The 15,859-nt window shown below is 16.7% G+C and overlaps 3 protein-coding genes across 3 annotated transcripts, besides 26 other annotated features; 2 read left to right on the top strand and 1 right to left on the bottom strand. All coding sequences in view use genetic code 6, as the record gives it.

The window, feature by feature from the left end:
- Positions 1-1,135: 1,135 nt before the first annotated feature.
- Positions 1,136-1,187: a microsatellite.
- A 58-nt stretch (positions 1,188-1,245) lies between these two features.
- Positions 1,246-1,287: a microsatellite.
- Positions 1,283-1,331: a microsatellite.
- Positions 1,293-1,331: a microsatellite.
- A 100-nt stretch (positions 1,332-1,431) lies between these two features.
- Positions 1,432-1,462: a microsatellite.
- Positions 1,463-1,519: 57 nt separating this feature from the next.
- IMG5_164810 (ras oncogene family protein, putative) lies at positions 1,520-2,231 on the top strand (the record flags this gene model as incomplete). The annotated part of the gene is made up of 2 exons (XM_004030210.1): positions 1,520-1,872; positions 1,919-2,231. 2 exons carry the CDS (start codon positions 1,520-1,522, stop codon positions 2,229-2,231), a joined length of 666 nt encoding a protein of 221 aa, XP_004030258.1.
- A 104-nt stretch (positions 2,232-2,335) lies between these two features.
- Positions 2,336-2,371: a microsatellite.
- A 1,075-nt stretch (positions 2,372-3,446) lies between these two features.
- Positions 3,447-3,480: a microsatellite.
- A 531-nt stretch (positions 3,481-4,011) lies between these two features.
- Positions 4,012-4,038: a microsatellite.
- Positions 4,039-4,182: 144 nt separating this feature from the next.
- Positions 4,183-4,219: a microsatellite.
- Positions 4,220-4,999: 780 nt separating this feature from the next.
- Positions 5,000-5,053: a microsatellite.
- Positions 5,022-6,463, top strand: IMG5_164800 (hypothetical protein; the record flags this gene model as incomplete). Its single annotated transcript, XM_004030209.1, has 8 exons — positions 5,022-5,256; positions 5,319-5,411; positions 5,476-5,622; positions 5,666-5,779; positions 5,839-5,996; positions 6,046-6,133; positions 6,182-6,232; positions 6,446-6,463. Coding segments are annotated over 8 exons (904 nt in total), but the record flags the coding sequence as incomplete, so codon positions are not given.
- A 2,329-nt stretch (positions 6,464-8,792) lies between these two features.
- Positions 8,793-8,837: a microsatellite.
- A 47-nt stretch (positions 8,838-8,884) lies between these two features.
- On the bottom strand, positions 8,885-10,995 carry IMG5_164790 (n-acetylglucosamine-phosphate mutase, putative). The gene is made up of 5 exons (XM_004030208.1): positions 10,971-10,995; positions 10,855-10,918; positions 10,540-10,795; positions 9,334-10,337; positions 8,885-9,273 (listed from the first exon to the last, which is right to left on the bottom strand). The coding sequence occupies exons 4-5, from the start codon at positions 10,158-10,160 to the stop codon at positions 8,937-8,939; spliced, it is 1,164 nt and encodes a 387-aa protein (XP_004030256.1). The 5' UTR covers positions 10,161-10,337; positions 10,540-10,795; positions 10,855-10,918; positions 10,971-10,995; the 3' UTR covers positions 8,885-8,936.
- Positions 10,407-10,525: a microsatellite.
- A 122-nt stretch (positions 10,996-11,117) lies between the features above and the next one.
- Positions 11,118-11,173: a microsatellite.
- Positions 11,121-11,175: a microsatellite.
- Positions 11,153-11,219: a microsatellite.
- Positions 11,206-11,240: a microsatellite.
- A 1-nt stretch (position 11,241) lies between these two features.
- Positions 11,242-11,304: a microsatellite.
- Positions 11,244-11,288: a microsatellite.
- Positions 11,244-11,294: a microsatellite.
- Positions 11,305-11,539: 235 nt separating the features above from the next.
- Positions 11,540-11,577: a microsatellite.
- A 19-nt stretch (positions 11,578-11,596) lies between these two features.
- Positions 11,597-11,629: a microsatellite.
- Positions 11,597-11,630: a microsatellite.
- A 1,485-nt stretch (positions 11,631-13,115) lies between these two features.
- Positions 13,116-13,157: a microsatellite.
- An 821-nt stretch (positions 13,158-13,978) lies between these two features.
- Positions 13,979-14,024: a microsatellite.
- Positions 13,985-14,033: a microsatellite.
- Positions 14,034-14,541: 508 nt separating this feature from the next.
- Positions 14,542-14,578: a microsatellite.
- Positions 14,579-15,859: the final 1,281 nt, after the last annotated feature.

Below are 15,859 nucleotides of genomic sequence, written 5' to 3'. Positions count from 1 at the left end.
ACGAATACAACAATATTTATCTCCACATCTTGGACATGAATATTTAGAAATTAATCCACAAATAGAACAAAAAGATCTTGAAGGAAGTTTATTTGAACCCATTTTTATATTGCAAAAATTAGGGAAAATCTTTTTATTCTCTAAATCTTCTTCTTTAATAAGTTTTTTTAAGTTAAAATTTTTTCTTAAATGTGTTTCTTTTTTCATTCTTTTATTTATTTTTCTCTTCAATTTTTTCTTTTTTTTTTCGTTAGCATTTTTATCGTCTTCTAGTATTAACTCGAAATCTTCATTATCACTATCTTCTACTAATCGATTAGGAGAATCATAAAAATCACTTTCTAATTCGTCAATTTTTGTATTTTATACATATTTTCGCATTTCACTATCTACATTTTTTAAAGTTTAATTTATTTTTCTTTGCCTTTATGACTGTCTTGTTTTTGAACTCATATTTTATTTTAATTGTTTTTTGAATATTTTTTTTAAAGTATAAAATATAATATAAGAATATTTTATAAATATTTATAAAAATATCTTTAAAAAATTAAAATATGTAATAAATAGAAATATTTAATTTTTTATTTTTATATTCAATTTCTTATTAATTTTTAAAGCTGACTATTTTTATTTTTTACAACAGTTAAAAGTAATTTTGCTGATTCTTAAATTTTTATATATGCTTTATCTAATTCGGAAATATTTTCTTCATAATTTTCATATATTTATTATTTTTTTGATAAGCTTTTATTAAGTTATTTTAATCTTTACTAAAGAATTGTAATATCTTAAATTATTCCTTCTTTCTCTTCATATTTATTTGAAATTAATTAATTTAGATTTTCTTACTTATTTTTCAAATTATGTAAAATATTATTAAGCTAAATGCTATCATCCTCTAATCCTTAACTTTAAAACAAACTTTAATTATCAAATTATTATTTTTGTAAATATTACTTATTTTATGAATTCTGATAATCGCTTTAAGTATAATTATAATCTGAATTCATTTTTTTAAATGCTTATAAAAATTTAGAAAAAAATGAAAAATAATATTTAAAAAAATTTAAAATATAATTAAATGATAATAAATTAAATAAATTTTATGTAATCACAAAAATAATATAAAAATTTAAATTTATATAATAATTAATATAAAATATTATTTATATAATATAATTTATATATAATTTCTAAAATTTAAAGAAATTTTTATATAATATTAAATATAAAATATATAAAAATTATATATATAAAATATATATATATATATATATATATATATATCATTATAAGCATATTTTTAAGTATATTTTTAAGTATATATTTTATATATCTATATTATATTTACAATTATTTTTATTATAAATTAATAATATTTTAAATTTTATAGACTATAAAATAATATCAATTTGTTATTTTTTATTTTCGATATATATACATTTATATATATATTCATTTACAAATAAATTTTTGCAATTAAAAATATTATAAAAAAAATTATAATTTAAAAATAAAAATGAATTAACAAAATAGCTTTTTATTTAAAGTATTAATTCTAGGTGATTAAGCAGTCGGTAAATCATGTCTTTTACTTTAATATTGTGATAAAAATTTTGTATTAACTCATATGCCTACAATTGGTATATATATTTAAATAAATTAAATAAAAAATATATAATTAGGAATTGATTTTAAGCAAAAATCACTTTAAATCTAAGACAAAGTAATTAAACTTTAATTATGGGATACTGCAGGATAAGAAAGATTTAAAACAATTACTAATACTCTATATAACGGTGTAATGGGAATCGCATTAGTTTATTCCGTTGAAAATAGAAAAGCTTTTGAAAATATATCTTCTTGGATGAAGTTTTTTTATTATATTTATATTTTTATTAATTTAAATACGTTTTAGATAAATAAAAGATAATGTTGGTGACGCTGTTTAGATAATTCTTATCGCTAATAAATCAGACATTCAAGATAAAGTTATATAAGGAAGTGAGGGATAAAGACTTGCAGATGAGTTTAAAATTTCATTTTTTTAAACTAGTGCAAAAACTGGAGAAAATGTAGAAAAAGCATTTGATCATTTAGCAATGAAAATATTGTAGAATGTTAAAAATAATAATTAATTATAATCTTTATAACAATAAGGATAAGGTGTAAAAATTAAAACTAACGATTAAAAAGAACATAATAAAAAAAAAAAATGTGGTTGTAGTTGAGAATAAGAATAAAAAGAAAATAAAATATATTTATTTTTTATGTAAAAAAATAAAAAAAATTAAATAATAAATAATTATAAAATAAATTAAATTAAATATAGGCATTTATAAAAAATTTTATTTTTATAAATAATTTATTTATTTTTATTTTTTCTCATATATTATTGATAACTGTTATTTTTTTAATTCTTAAATTCTTTTATTTACAATTTTCTTATATATAATTTTTTTATAGAAACATTTAAATTATTTTTTAATAAATTTTCGTTGGATTTTTAATTATATTTTTTTTCTACAATTCTTTTCAATATATCTCTAAATTTTTGTTATATTTTTTTTATTTCTATTAGAAATGCTATAAGTTGTTTGATTTATCTTTATCTTTCACAACTTTAATTTTTTTTAATGTTAATTTTTATTTTATTTAAATAATTTAAGTAGATTAACACTAACTTATATTTTATTTTTTGCTTATAATGTTTGAAAAATATTTATTATTTCAAAAAATACATAAATTTAAAGGGAATTAATATTTGATTATTTTGTTTATTTATTTTTATTTTGTTTTCTTTTAGTAAATCTCATAATATTTTTTTATTGAAACAATTTTTTTATGAATTATACTCCTTTTTCTCATTATTATTACTTAGTATTTCAATTTCAAAAAGTTATTTTCTTATCTAAATTCTCCACATTTATTTTTCTTATGCAAATTCGCCATTTATAATACATAAATCATATCTTTTTTATTTTTGTCACTTTTCTACTTTTAAATATTTTTTAACATTAAATTAACTTTTTTAAAGGAACGGAAATTTACAATAAGTGAATTTTTAATATTTTTTAAAAATTTTGATAGTTTCTTATTTTTGCAATAAATTACTATAATTTTAATTTGTAAGATTTTTAATATTATTAATATCAGTATTTATTTATATTTAGTTATTTACAAGTGCTAAATATTTTTCTTATTTAAAAAATATATCTTTTAAAATATTTTAAATTTGGTTTATTTTTTAATTGTTTCTATTAATATTTTTTATTACACACTTGTTTATATTTATTATTTCTTTAATAATTATATTTTTTTGTAAAATCTCATTTAATTTTATGCATTTTTTTAGTGCTAATTTACTTAAACTTTTGCTTTTTTTGTTTATTTTTAACTCTTTTTTATTTGAACCTAAGCTTGGTTCATTATTTCATACCATATTGTTTAGTTTTTTATTTTTTTAATTATTTATTTTTTGGTTTTTACTATGATTATTATAATAATCAAATTTACTTATATTTTTTAAAGACTGTAACGTTTATATTTTCATATAAAGAAAAGTATGAATTATTGGATTTTTATTCCATTATATATAAATATAAAATTATATATATTTTTCATAGGAATTTTTTTTTTTTTTTTATTAAAAAAATATATAATCAATAAATAAAATGACATATAATAATAGTTATTTATTTTCTTCATTTGTTATCAGGTTTAATTTTATTTTTTTAAATTAATATAGATAGATTTAGAGCTTTTATTATGCTTGGTGTCTAGTTTTAATTAAAAACTGATGTACTATTAATGACAGAATATTAATATTTTTTTAATTATAAATTTTCTTATTTAAGTTATTCTTTTTCTTTTTCTAAATTAATAAAACTATAAACTAATATTTTATGTTTTTTTCTTAATTTATTATATTTAGTAAATTTTTCATTTTAATTATAGAATTATTCTAAGTTAACTTATTTTTTTATGTATTATCATTTATAGTAGTATTCATTTTATTTTTATTTTTATTTTTATTTTCTTCTTCTTGCTTTTATTAATTAATTTATTATTACATTTTTATTGTTTCGTTATTTAAATTTGTAATATTATTAAAATAATCTTTTTCATCAACTTTAAAATTTTGTAGTTCCTATTATAATTATTAAACTAAATCAGCTTTTTTTAAAACATATATACATATTAAAATATATATATATATACATATATTATTACCTTCAGTTTCTGTTATTTAGTTTAAAAAAAGATAACTATCTTTAGAATTTCTATCAATATTATTAAAACTTTAATTAGAATTTCTTTAAAAAATATCAAAAAAACCGTTTTGAATATTAGAATAACTTTTTTTCAATTTACCTTTTTAGGATAACATATGCAATTCATTATATTTTAAATTACTTTGACTTTTCCTTTAACTTCTTTGTGTAAAATTCATTTTTTTTTGAAATAGTTTTATTATTTGTATATATTTGGACTCATTTCTATATTATATTATTAATTATTTTAAGTTTATGAGATGATATATCGATCTTATAACTATGATAATATTTCAGTATTTAATATATTATATATTTTTTAATGTTGTTTTTCGTTTGAATGATGAAACATGAAAATTTTTATTCTTTGAAAATTTTAAGAAATAAAATATAAAAAATTAATAAGTATTTTTTAATAATATGTTTATTTAAAAAATATTTTTAACTTATTTTATTAAAATAAAAATATCCAATTTTTAATTTATGAAAGAAATAATATTTTTCATTTTAATTAACTATATCAATTCTTATAACTAAAAAAATCTATTTATTCCATCAGTATATTTAGTAGGATAAATATGCTTATAAAAAAATTCTTATTTAAATTATTAATTTGCCTCAAATACAGATTTTATAAATTCATATTAAAACCATTAAATGTATCTTTAATTTAAAAGACCTTTTAATTTTAAGTAATTTATTAATTAATACACAAATTGAAGTATTTAAAAAATAAATATTAAATAGTTAAACAAATAAATATAAAATAATTAAGAAATTAGGATCAGGTTCATTTGCAGAAGTTTTTAAAGGAATAAATAAAAAAAATAATTCAACAGTAGCTATTAAATAATTAAAAGAAGGAGTTAAATGGAATTCATTTAAAAGGGAAGTATTTGTTTTATAGAAGCTCGCAAAGTTAACTCAAATAAATAGATTATATGATATTATTAATGATGTATAAAAAAATTAATATTCACTTGTAAAAATAATTATTATACTTTTATTCTTTTATTGTATTTAATAAATATTAAAAAAAAAAAGGTTTTAGAATATGCTAAAGGAAACGTTTTGAGCAAATAATTAGTTAATTTAACAAAATTTGAAATATAATATTATACTTATTAATTATTTGATGTATTTTATTAGAAAATTAATAATTTTTTAATATATAATATTTTAAAAATAAAAAAATATAAAGATAATTAATAAATCTCATAAATTAAATATTATTCATAGAGATATAAAAACTGAAAATATTATTGTTGATAGTTAAAAAAAAATATTAAGACTTGTAGATTGGGGATAATCATACCCTTATATTCCTAATGAAATGAAAGAAAATATAGTTTATTTTTTATTTAAATATAATTATAATATAATTTTAATAGGCTGGTACATATTTATACAGACCGCCAGAATTAAATTTAAAAGAAGAAAAATATAGGCATCATTTTACATTAGGTATCGATGTATGGTCAATAGGAATTTGCTTTTATAGAATGGTATATATATTTATTTTAATTTAATATACCTAATTTATTTTACAATTTAAAATATTTAGATATTCAATGGTGCTTATCCATTTAAAGGCGATAGTCTTGATACTGTTTTATAATCATAAATGGATTTCTTTTAATATAAAGAATATTTGAAATTATCTGCATTAATGAATGTTAATATAAATGCAACAATTTACTAGGATTATAATTAATAAGAAAGGTAAAAATAAATAAATTTATAATTTGTTATTTTAGATATATATATATAGAACAAATATGTTTGGAATTAAATATATTAAGTAACATTTAGAAGAAGACGAATTTGATTTGTTTAATAGAATATTTTAGTCAAACCCTGTTATTAAATATACCAATAAATTATAAGTTTAATTTTTTTATAAAAAGGCAGCAAGAATAACTGCAGAAGAAGCACTTAAACATAAATATTTTGCTTAAGTAAGAGAATATATTAATGAAAAAAAGAAAATGATTAAATAAAATAATATAAAAAAAGAATGATCATATATATTTATTACGAATTAATTAAAAAATTTGAAAAATATTTTTTTTTATTAATTATATCCTTTTGTAAAATTAATTTTAAGAAATTATATATAATATTTTTTTTTTTTCATATACTATAATAATTTTTTATTCTTTATTTATAAGCATGAAGTAAGAATATGATAATAAGAATTCCTAATCCAAATAAATATTAAAAAATTTTTAAAAAATGTAATTTCTTTGCAATATTTTCCAAAATATCTCTATTACTTAATAAATAGATTTTGATAAAAGCACTACTGAAATAATTATATTTTTCAGTAATATTAAGACTTTTTAGATAATTTAATGATGCTTTAGTAGTATTCTTTTCTACTCCTAGTCCATAATATCTCATGTACCCAACATTAAAATAGCTTTAAGCAAGAGTTAAGCTATCTTCGTCTTTTAATGTTTCTGAAATACTTATAGCTTTTTTATAATATATGTAAGCTTTTTCATAATTTTGTGGTATGTTTTCTCCATAATAATAAAAATCTCCTATTCTCAAACTACTATAAGGATTTTAAACAACAGAAAGTTTATACTATTCAAATGCGATATATTTATTTAAACTATCAGATAATGTTTAATTGAATTTTAAATACTATTAAAGTTTTTATTTATCAATAATTTGAAGATAATCATCAAAAAGAATCTCATATAAGTCTTAATTTATTATATTATTTGATTTTAACTTATTATATATTTCATCTTCTTCTAATTCTTTTTATAAAACATTATAATCAAAATCCATTTCATTTAATATATTATATCTATCAGATAATATTCCTGCATTTAATAGTGCAGTCTTTATATTTATTTTTTATTTAATAAAAAAAAATTACTTATTCTCCTAAATATCCAGATATTAAATATTGCAAAAAAGCTTATCTATAATTTTTTTAATTGTACAGATGATTTCCTTAGTTTATATAATGAGTCAAATTTCCTTTTAAACTGCTTTAGCCCATCATAAGGACTGCAAGCTCACAAGATTAATAAAAATCAACTCCATCTAAATATAATAAGCCTTAAAAATGTTTTTAATTAATATTTTTTAAATTAATTTTGTATAAAACCTAAAACATATTAAGCTTATGGGTGACCTTTCTAAGCTGCTAAATTTAAATATGAATGAGCTATTGTTTTATCTCTATTAAGTTCTTATGTAGAAGGCATCATGTGTAATACACCATAGTTAAATTATCCGCTTGTATCTTTTTAATCAGCAGATAATTTAAAGTTTTTTATAGCAAGCCTAATATTTTTTTAAATATAATATCCATTATAATACATAATTCCTTTTTTTATTAATTTTTAGTAATTTATTTCTAAATATAAAAATACCTAAACCATTATATCCATATCCCTCATTTTCTTATGCTGCTTTTAAATATATATCAAAAGCTTTTTTATAATCCTAATAAATATACATTATTTTTTAAATTTACATAAAACATTACTTAAGGAACACCTAAACTATTTAAATATTAAAAAGCAATCGTTTGTAGTGCCTTTTTTTATGAAATAAAAATATAAAAATTTTATATATAGATGTAAAAAAAATACCTATTAATTATTAGGAGAAATTTTAAGAACTTTTTAATAAAATTCAAAAGATTTTTGGAAATTTTAACGAAACCCATTAATTCCATAATAATAAGATTATGCCAGATTAAGAAGTTCAACTAAATTTTCATTAGAAAATTAACTTTTAACTCTTTAAAAGATTTCTATTTTATCATAATTAAAATTGAAAATTTAATTATTTAAATTAAATATATCATAATCTAATTTTTTTCTTTCTAAATGATAAATATAAGTATTATTTGAAATAAATATCTTTTTATTTATTTCCTTATAATAAAGTGAAGCAGTAGAACAATTCATATTAGTCCCATAACCCTATTTTACTTTTTGTTATATTAATAAAAATAAAATTTATTTACAAATTAATATTTAAATGCTAGAGCTAATTCGGATTCTATATTATCTTATAAAGCTGAATAATATAAATCCACAAAAGATGAAACGTTCTTTTTTTGATTAGTGAATTGATATAAATTCGTATTTTTTTAATTTTCAATATTCTTTAATATATTATAAGTTCCGTCCAGCCTAAAGTTTGCAAAAAGAGAAGTCATAAAAAGGGCCTTTTTAGAACCTAAAGAGGCTGCCAATTTATAATAATAAAAAGCAAGCTTTAGAGACGAATTTTTTTTGTTTAAACCGCAATATATAAAGTTTCCGTATTCAAAAAGTGCCTCTGGAAGATTTTATGTACTGTTTTATGAAATTTTCTTTTCAAAAAAATCCAATAATTTAGAATAAGCCTATTAACTTTCTTAATACATTATATTATCATGAATTTCTTTCAATTAAGACGCCTTAAAAAGTTTCAAAAAGAAGAAAAAATAAATAAATATTCTCATTTTATATAATTATAGTTATTTTATTTTTATAATTATTAAAATAATATTTTATTAATTTATAAATGATATTTATCTTAAATTATTATTTTAATATTAAATCAAAAAACTAATATATAAAAAAAATTAGTTAATTGCTTTATTTTTTCAAAAATATTTTCAATTAATAATTTTATCTTTCAAAATCATTTAAGCTATTTCTTAAGAAACTTTATCAACAGTCTCCATGTCTTTATGTTCTGCATAAATTCTTACAATATCTTCAGTACCTGAAGGCCTAATAAAAGCCCTACTTCCAGGATGTAAAGCAACAATGGCATCTAATTTATCTTACAATTCTTTAGGTTCTAAAACTTTGTCTTCAGGATAAGAAACTTTTATTCTGCTTTTATCTTTAACAACAACTTTAGTATTTTTGCATTTTAAATCATCATACATTCCAATATAATCTTCATGACTAAAGTTAAGAGCTGCCATTGCAGCTTCAATACAAAGCATATTGGTAATAGAATCACCTACACTCTAATATTTTTTATAAATTAAAAAATTATTTTACAATTATTTTATTTTTTAAAAAAAAACTTAATTGCAAATTCTTATATATCTATAAAGTTATTCAGCTTAATACAAACAATCATGAAGAATTTTAGAATTTTCCTCATTTCGAGCTTTGGCCTTTTTTAATTAAAGAATTGCCTAGTGTAATTCTTCGGTTCTTTTTTCCGATACAAGAAATGTTCCATGCCCATTTGATTCGCAATAGATTCCAATATCATTTTTATGCGCATTAGGGTGTAGGTTTTTTACTCCATTAGGTGAAAAAAAACATTTAATCCTAATTTTTCCTTTAAGTAAATAGAAGAAGATCCATTAGCATAAGGTGTTTATACCATTCCAATATTCCAATGCTTTGGTTTTAAGTCTTATATTTTGACATCTCCTGTATTGTTTGCCGCTTCTACTGCTTTTTCAAGGTTATTTAACGCAGTTTTAAAATATAAAGCAAATAAAGATATCATTTTATCACCATCCATTAATCTAATTTATTTTAAATCATTTGTTGGTAAGCTTTATTTTTATTTATATAAAAAAATTATTATATATATATAAAAGTACAAATAAACAATTCTATCAGAATCACCATCATAACTAACACATCTAACATTTTTAAGATCGGGAAAAGTTTTTAATCTTTCCACAAATCCAAGAGGATATTATTATTCTTTGTGAACAAATTCAGCACCGCATCCAACATTTAGTTATTCTTAATTTTTATCATTTAATACATCAAAATTAAAGTATTTCTATATAGCAACTTTGAATGGTCCTATTCTTAAACCACCAACTCCATTTGAAATATCTAAAAGAATATATTCATTATCTTTCTTTTTATATCCTAAACCTTACATAAATTAGTTAAAAAACCCCAATAAACATCAAAATAACTTGATGTAAATTATTCTGCCCAAGATTCTCGAGTTAAATGATGTTAAAAACAATTAAAGTACCATACATTGTGATGTAACATAGGAGTTGTTACTTTACCAACATCTATAAATTAGCAATTAACTGATGTAAGCCCTTTTCTAATTATTAAATTATAAAATAAATAAATGTAATTAAATAAAAATGTAAATATAAATATATAGATTATTTGTATATATGTATATATGTATATATGTATATATGTATATATGTATATATGTATATATGTATATATGTATATATGTATATATGTATATATGTATATATGAATATATGAATATATGTATATTTTTATAATTTTACTCTATTAAAGGAACTAATATTTCATTAGAAGGTCTTGTATCTCTTCCTACAAAAACTAAACCTTTATTATTTAAATTATAGCCTGGTAAATTATGTAGTACTTCAAGAATTTGATTTATAGCTTTATTAATACATGGTTCAACTACAAATTTCTCTAATTCTTTTTCGAGTTAATTTCGAATCATGTTACCGTCAAAATCAGTTATTTTTATTCCATTATCTTATATTGGGTTATGAGATGCAGTAATCATAATACCTTTTTTATTTAATTTAAAAAAATAATTATTTTATTATCAATAAATAAATATTTTATGCCTAAGACTTTATAGTTATCAAGTCTTGCAAAAAGACCTTAGAAAATACCAATCCTTAAACATACCTTTTTTTAAATAATTTTAATAATCTTTTTATTTTATTAATAATTTTTTTACATGTTCTAAATATTTAGCATGATCTCTATATCCAGCTGTACCTATAGTTATATGTTTTTTGAATTAAACTACAAAAGAATCCATATATTTTTAGTAAAGCTCTTTGTCTAATTTTAATATTTCATCAGGAAGAACTACAGACATCTAAATATTTTTTTTATATAATTTCAATAATTTTATTTTATATTATTTTCTAATATTTTATATAACCTATTATTATATTTAAAATTTTTTATAATAACTATATTAATTAATAAATAATTAATTAATCTATTTATTTTTATTATATTTTTTTATTTTTTATATTTTATTATTTTTCTTTATATTATATTTAAAAAAAAAAAATTATTTGATTAAAATTTCTTTTTTTAACAAACTGTTTTAAAATAAATTTTATTATAATTAAAATTATTTAAATATGTTTATTTTATTATTAATTATATTTAACAAATATAAATATTGATTTTTTCTTTATATATTATATTTTTTAATTTAAAATTAATTTAATATATATAGAAATAAATTAAATGATTATTTATAATATAATATCAAATAATCAAAAATTTATTTATAATATATATATATAAATATATATATATATATATATTTTTTTTTTCACATTTATCATTTATTATTTAATTTATTTTTAATTTATATTTTTAAATATTAATTTTCGCATTAATTTAAAAATTTTTATGACACTTTTATGTTTTGAATTTCTTATTTTATTTTTAACAAACAAAAATCTTCTTTTCCAAATATCATTTATTAACTCAAATTCTATAGAAAAATTAGACAATCATCATAATTCTTTAAACTAATAATAGTGTCTTCGAAATACTTTAAAATCCATAAAAAACTTTTAAAAAACCCTTTCCATCCTTCACAAATAAAAAAATCCCAAAATAAATCTAAAAGTAAACTCTTTTAAAAATGCATTAAAACACAAGAAAACACTGTTACAACCATATTTACTCCGTAATCAGAATGAGAAATTCCCAAACCTTTTAAATGAATAAGAATTTCAGGAGTAATCATAGCCATTAGACAATCTATCTAATAAAAAACTACTTTTAAATAATTTAGATCTTCCAAAACAGGTTTACAATATGAATTTATTATATTTTAGAGCGCCCAAAATGCCTTTTCTTCATCTTTAAAAACCAAATAAAGATATAACGCAATATGATTCATTCCTTAAATATAAGAAATATTAGAATTATAATAAGCATACATCCTTAGAAGAGTTTATAAAGTATTAGAATTAATAAAAGCGGAATGCAATTATAAAGAACGGGAAACATCATTGGAAATTTCTTATTCGATTTTCGAAAAAATATATTCTTGTGCTATTTTTTATTTTAAATTTAAATACGTAAAACTTTTTACATTTTCCATATTTAGTTTTTTCTCAAATAACTTTATCCTGAATTTTTCAGGTCTTTTAATGAAGTTTAAAAATAAGGCTTTCATATAATAAGGATATAATTTTCTATATATTTCTTTATTTATATTTAATGGAAATTATTATAGGTTTTCCCTTTTTATGTAAAATATTATCTTTTTTAATACTTATATTATATTCTCGCTTTTATTTTTGGGTTTTCTGTATAATTTGTAGTTTTCATTTAGTTTACTTGGGCTATTTAATTTTGTTAAATTAGGTTCTAAAGAGTATTTTTGGGAAATATTTTATAGGATTTTCTTTATTTAAGATTTTTTAATTTCTAAATTTTACATTAGATTTTAAAAAGATTAAAGCTGTGTTTATAAATCAGTTTATGGTTGAAATTAGGTTATTAAGATTTTTAAATATGAAGAATAATTTTTTTATGGATATTTTAATGTTTTTTCGAAAAAGTTTATCCATAAATTTTCATTTTCGAAAATTTTTGGAAAAAGCAAAGAATTTTTAGATATTAAAGACTGATTTTTTTTTAAAACTTGATAAATCTCAATTAAGTTTTCAAATAAAGATTAATTTTAAAAAATATTATCTTTTTTAGAGATTTAGTTTATTATATGGATAAAAAAATTCAACTTTTTTGAATTTAATTATATTAAAGTTTAATCTTGTAAATATTTCTAAGATTTTTTAAAAAAATTCTAATAATCTTCATTTTAAGTGAATATTTCATCTATTTATTTCTTTTTTTTTTAATTTTTTTTCTTTTTTTTTTACATTTTCAATATTTTAATTATTGTTTTTGTCTTAAAAAATATAAATTATTAAATCGTTTATGTTAATAGTTTAAATTTATACTATTTTTAGTAATTAGAAAGATGATATATAAATAAATTTACCTTTTTCTTTATATGCTTGAAAAGCATCATTTAATTTCGAAACTATATTTTATTAAATTTAACTAATAGTTTTCAAAGAATCATCATTTTTTTAAACATTTTTGCAAAAAAAATTATTATTATTAAAAACAGTAATAAATTTTTCAATTGTTTTTAATTAGAAATTATTTTTACTTTAATTATTATTTGAAAAGTCGATTACTAAATCTGACAGGAAAAGCGTATATTTTTCCCATTCTATTTGTATTTCGTCTTTTTTCATTATATTTTCTTTTAATTTATTATGTTTTTAGTTCCAATTTTCTTTTATGCATTGATTAGTATTATTATAATTTTCAATAAACATTTCAAAAGGTTCAATAATTTCTTCTTCTTATTCTTTAAATACTATCTATTAGGTACATATCTTTGTAAGAAGAAAATTAATTAAATACATATATTCGTCTTATTAATTATTATCATCTAAAAATTATTATGAATAATATTTTAATTTGCCCCAAAAAAACTTTTATTCTTCATAAATTTTTCGTATAAAATTTATAAAATTCTATGTACTTTTTGTATTATTATTTATTTCATTTTCTAGTATTTCAAAAGCTTTTTTAGATTCTTCTAAAAGTATATAACTCATGAATATTATTTATAATAATTATTAAAATAATAATTAAATATTTATATTTAAATTAATTGAATTTATTAAGAGATAAATATTTAATATTTTAATATTATTTTTTAAATATATAATTTTTTTTTTTAATAAAATAAATAATTTATGGAAATTATTGATAAAAACTATTTATTAAATAAATAATAATAGAGGCCATTTTGTTGCTAATCTTTAAATTGAAAATGAAAAAATGCTTGATTAAAAATAATTAATATTATCATACAAAGAATTCAAATAGAATAAAAATTGCAAAAATATATATAATGAATTTAATGATGATATATATAAATATTTTCATATTAGCAAGTAAAATTATTAAAATAAAGATTTAACGTCTAAAATTTTAAATTAAGCTAAAATATAGATATTAAACATTAAAGTAGAAATAGTGTAATTGTTTGATGTAAAATAATATTTATATCTGTTAAAGTCAAATAAATTAAATAAAAATGATATTAAAAAACCTTTTATCCTAATATATATATAAATTTTAATTTATTAGCATAATATGTACTCAATTATTGTATATAATTCAACTATTTTCTTTATATATTCAAATTTTTTACTGTAATTAAATACTATATTATTTAATTTATATATATTAAAATCATAAAATATTAATTAAAACTAAAATATTTTTAGATTCTTTTACTACTATAAAAATATCATATATATTAAATATATTATTTTATAATTTTCAAATTTTAAAAAAAAAAATTAAAATAAATATAAAGTAATTTTATATATAAAACACTTAGAAAAAAAAAATGGATAAAATATCAAAAACATTAATAGTAATATTGCTATTCTAAATATTATACACCTTTTAATATTAAATTAAGAAATAGATTTTAATTTTTAAAAATAATTAAACCTTAATGAACTTACTTTATTTAATTCAATTTTTTATGATAATTTCCATTTTGAGATTTAGTTATTAATACTTACAAAATAGAAATAAAATAAAAATACTAAATTTAACAAATAAAAAATCAGCCAAATAATTAGATATGGAAATTAAAAAATTAACTAAATTGCATTTAGAAAGATTAGTTTAATCAGCTTAATATAAAATACATAGACTAAAATACAAGAATTATGAAGAGTTTGCAAGGGATATAAATCTATAAGAAGAAGATTAAATAGTATTATCAGATGATAGTGATTAATAAAATTTAAAATGATTTAAATAATAAATATATTATGTATTATTAATATATAATTATAAAAATATTTATATATAATATCTATATTTTTTTCATTTTGTTTATTTTTATAATATCATATATTTTAATATTAAAAATTTATAATAACTTATTTAATAAATCAATATATTAAAATAATATTTAATTCCCAATAATTAGTATATGGGTAAATTTACAAACAAGATTATTTATATTCCTTTTTTTTTATTTAATTTTTACCTATTTAATACAAACAAATTATCTTAGTTTTTTAAGAGAAATAGAAGATTAATTTATATTATTTTTAAATTAAAAAAAATTAAATTTAACAAAAGAAAATGAAATAATACTAAAATTGAATATAAAATAATATTTATAATTTTTTTGTAAATAATATCAAAAATATTAATTAAGAAATAAATAAATAATTTTAAATTTATTACATTTTAATGAGTTTTATTACATATAAAATATATTTTAAAATGCAATATAAATTTCATTATAAATATTTCCATATATTTAATAGTTTGTTTGATTATATTTTAGTTTTAACAAAAATTTTAATATATTATTATTATTATTAAGAATCTTAAACTTAGAAAATATATTTGATAATTTTATTATTTATCTATGTATTTTTTTAAAAATATAATTATTAATAAGTAGCTTTTATCTATTGTTTTTTATCTTATTTAAAATAAATAAAATATATTTTTAATAGTCTATATTTATAT

This window comes from Ichthyophthirius multifiliis (assembly GCF_000220395.1).
Source record: "Ichthyophthirius multifiliis unplaced genomic scaffold scaff_1120509251233, whole genome shotgun sequence".
NCBI classification, from domain to species: domain Eukaryota; phylum Ciliophora; class Oligohymenophorea; order Hymenostomatida; genus Ichthyophthirius; species Ichthyophthirius multifiliis.
The sequence above is the reverse complement of the archived record's forward strand: the minus strand, read 5'-3'. Positions and strand labels throughout refer to the sequence as shown.